This window comes from Pollachius pollachius, assembly GCF_949987615.1.
Source record: "Pollachius pollachius genome assembly, chromosome: 16".
Taxonomy (NCBI): Eukaryota; Metazoa; Chordata; class Actinopteri; order Gadiformes; family Gadidae; genus Pollachius; species Pollachius pollachius.
In genome coordinates, this window is record NC_136949.1 from 3,356,147 (window position 1) to 3,359,945 (window position 3,799).

General features: G+C 44.1%; 1 protein-coding gene across 2 annotated transcripts; it reads left to right on the forward strand.

The window, feature by feature from the left end:
* Positions 1 to 341: 341 nt before the first annotated feature.
* LOC307088091 (E3 ubiquitin-protein ligase TRIM39-like) lies at positions 342 to 3,532 on the forward strand (the record flags this gene model as incomplete). 2 transcript variants are annotated; one of them, XM_079753884.1, is made up of 2 exons in its annotated part: positions 342 to 471; positions 557 to 3,532. In XM_079753884.1, the coding sequence occupies one exon, from the start codon at positions 559 to 561 to the stop codon at positions 2,173 to 2,175; it is 1,617 nt and encodes a 538-aa protein (XP_079610010.1). In that variant the 3' UTR covers positions 2,176 to 3,532. The 2 variants fall into 2 exon arrangements, with proteins under 2 accessions (XP_079610010.1, XP_079610011.1); XM_079753885.1 differs by lacking the exon at positions 342 to 471 and having other exon boundaries at positions 529 to 1,925; positions 2,108 to 3,532.
* Between the last annotated feature and the right edge of the window lie 267 nt (positions 3,533 to 3,799).

The window sequence follows — 3,799 nt, forward strand, 5'->3', positions numbered from 1 at the left end:
ACATGTCCCCCCCATCCCCCCCGTAATCGACGCCTATGCTCGGCGGTTATATGAGGTTAAAGTCTGTGAGACAAGCCATTTTTAACTGTCAGTGTAAACTCAATATTAAATAACAACCATAGTAGCACATGTTATCTGGGCACACATTGAGATGGTTGTTTTATAAAGAATGTGATTAAAATATCATCAAAGAAGACAACACACAGCGAACATACAGTACATGATGAATGTGCCCTCATTCAGGTTGAAACGTCAGGGAACTGTGTCCGTGGGGGCGGAGCCAGGGGTTAGGGGAGGAGACAAGTATTAGGGGCGGAGCCAGGTGTAAGAGGAGGAGAGGAGAGGACGTCTTGTTCAGGAAACGAAACTAAACATTCATAGAATAACCGACGTGGAAGCAGTTCTCTCTTTCAGGAGAAAAATAAAACGCATTTTGGAACAAATTGTCTGACAGACAGAACACACAACAAGGTGAGTAAAGCAGCACAAGATAAGGAATTGATGGAATTAGAAATATAAAATTGCTCAATGCATAATCCTTATCGTCTGTGTCTAGGAATGGCCTCTGCTAACACTCCCTGGTCTGAGGAGGACTTTTCATGTTCAATCTGTCTGGATGTGTTCAGCAGCCCAGTAACCGCACCATGTGGACACAACTTCTGCAGAACCTGTATTACAAAGTTCTGGGATGAACAAGTCAAGTACAAATGTCCTGTTTGCAACAAGATTTTCGACACAAAACCTGATCCACAGGTCAATACCCTCTTATCAAAGCTGGCTGCTCAGTTAAGAACAACCGTACGAGTTAAAGAGCAGCCTTGTGTTGAACCAGCAGAAGTTCCCTGTGACTTCTGTACTGGGACCCAGCTGAAGGCTGTGAAGTCATGCCTAGAGTGTTTCATGTCTTTCTGCCAAACCCACCTGGAGCCACATCAGAGAGTCGCTCGCCTGCAGAAACATCGGCTGGTCGAGCCTATGGACCGTCTGGAAGACAGGATGTGTAAGAAACACGACCGACTTCTGGAGCTCTTCTGCCAGACTGAACAGGTGTGTGTGTGTCAGTTCTGCACAGAGGGTGACCACAAGTCCCATCCTGTTGTACCTCTAAAGGAGGAGTATGAAGTGAAGACGGCCGAGCTGGGGAAGATAGAAGCTGAAGTTCCGCAGATGATCCAGGAGAGAAAACAAAAGATTAAGGAGATCAAAGACACAGTAGAACTGAGCAACAAAGTTGCAGACAGAGAGACAGTCATTGGTGGCCAGGTCTTCACTGCTCTGATAGGCTGTGTTGTAAAACTCCAGGATGAATTCAACCAAACGGTTCAAGAGAAACTGAAATCCACAGAGAAACAAGCTGAAGACCTCATCAAAGAGCTGGAGCAGGAAATAGAAGATCTGACCAATAGATGCTCAGAGGTGAAGCAGCTCTCACACACTAAAGACCACCTCCACTTCCTCCAGACCTTCAGATCCCTGAAGGATCCTCCACTCACCAGGGACCGGACGACAGTGGAGGTCCGTCCTCCGTCATACGTAGGGACCTTGAGGAGATCCCTGCATCAGCTGAACATTGAAATGAAGAAGCTGCGTGATGATGCTGTACTGACGAGGGTCCAGCAGTATGAAGTAGATGCGACTCTGGATCCTGATACAGCTCATCCCTGTCTCATCCTGTCTGAGGATGGGAAACAAGTACATGATGGAGGTGTGTGGAAGGTACTCCCAGACAACTGTAAGAGATTTACACAGTATATACATGTTCTCACGAGGCACAGCCTCTCCTCAGGGAGATTTTACTTTGAGGTACAGGTTAAAGACAAGACTGGATGGTGGGTAGGAGTGGCCAGAGAGTCCATCGACAGAAAAGTTGGGAGCACGTGGACCCCTGAGACGGGATACTGGATTCTTCACTACTACAAGGATAGGTTGGTATTTTATGATGACCCTGCTGCCTGTCTCCCTCTGAGAGCTGAGCTCCAGAAGGTGGGGGTGTTTGTTGATTATGATGAGGGTCTGGTCTCCTTCTATGATGTGGAGGCCAGGGTTCATATCTACTCTGCTACTGGCTGCACCTTCAGTGAGCCTCTCTATCCATTCCTCTGCCCAGGCCGCCATGATTATGAAGGTAACAACTCTGCCCCCCTGATCATCTCACCTGTCAATCAAACAGACTAGGACCTTTGTTCGATAATACAATCATCAAACGAACAAAACAATAAATTTGTTTCCTTAATTAGAATCTCTACTATGTGAGATCTGAGAAATCTGCGTTAACGTCATACTGCTGACATTTAACGAGGATAAGTTCTTTAAGAATCTATCCCCAGTTGTTGAATATAACCCATTATAAATGGTTACATTACAATATATCTTATTCATGTTTTCTCCTGATTTTTTGATACGTTTAATGCTATAACATAGTTAACAGCTGCAGTCATGTAGAATATTTTTAGATGATTCATTTGTTTAATAGTGACCTAATAACCTTTTTCTTAAAATTTCTATTGGTTTAACTTCTGAACACTTTTCAGTTTTTCTTTATGAAAAAGAAAAGCCAAATAATGTAATGTGTGGGTCTACATTGTCATTTTAATTTATAATTTCACTGGAATAGATACATTCCAGTCCAACAGTGTTCAGAAGAAATACTTTCTCAGTGGGATACAAAAAATATATTAGTTTGCTGCCTAAAACCCTTATTTTGATCATTTTGAGATTGATTGAATGTTCACTGAAGTCTTTCATTTTTTAACGAGTAATTGACTTAATCTCCTCCATGCAACAACCCTTCATGTATTACACACTTAAACAAAGGTCACAGTGAATACATGTAAAGATTCTCCCCATGTGTGTGAGAACCGTGACTTTGTCTTGTCTGCTCTCTCTTCTCTTCTCTTCTCTTCTCCTCTCCATCCTCTCCTCTCTTCTCATCTCCTCTCCTCTCCATCCTCTCCTCTCTCCTCTCCTCCTCCTCTCTCTTCTACTCCTCTTCTCTCTTATCTCTGCTCTCCTCTCTAGCTCATCTAGGATTGTGCTAATTATTGTCGAACATTACACATTAAGTGTGTTCACATATCAAAAGGTACCCCATTTAGATTTGTAGATCTTAATTAGATGTTGTACAACTGAACTCCCACTGGGTGAGTTCGGCTGTAGTGAATCACTATGGTGACGGTGACGCTCCCGCTCGTGCGGAGTCCTCCTCCCTATAACCACGCCCACTGACTGCCTGGACGACGCGAGGAGAGGAAGAGAGACCCCGGAGCTGTTGGCACGAGAGCCGTGGACCTCGACACCTCTGAGCAGCCAGCAGCATGGGAATGAACAACCCCATCACACGTTTGAATATGTGTGTCACGTTCTCCCTGGTTGCCTGTATAAGTCGCAAAGTGTGTCGTTAGAAAAGAGAGTCAATGATACGTGCACAACAGTTAATGATCTGTAATGTTTGATACTTTTATTTTAGTCATTCTGTTTATCCCTACTTGTACTTTTATTCGTTGTTAAAGCATAATGGTAATAAACAACTCAGTGGAACCAACTGAATGTTCTCGTGTGTTCAGCCGACTAACTAGCCTTGTGCTCGTGTCTTGATTACGTTTAAAGATTTGCATTCTAGCCTTTAGTATACTTGCTGTCTTCAGACTAGTTTGGTCGTGATAGTGTTGCTGTGGAGATGTGAATGGCCTCTTCACTGTGTTAAACCATGTTTTAAAAGATGCGCATGTTCCTGGCTGTTAGCCCTGTAATAGTCTACAGCTGTGGCTCATAGGTTCATTGAGCCCCCCCCCCCATTCTG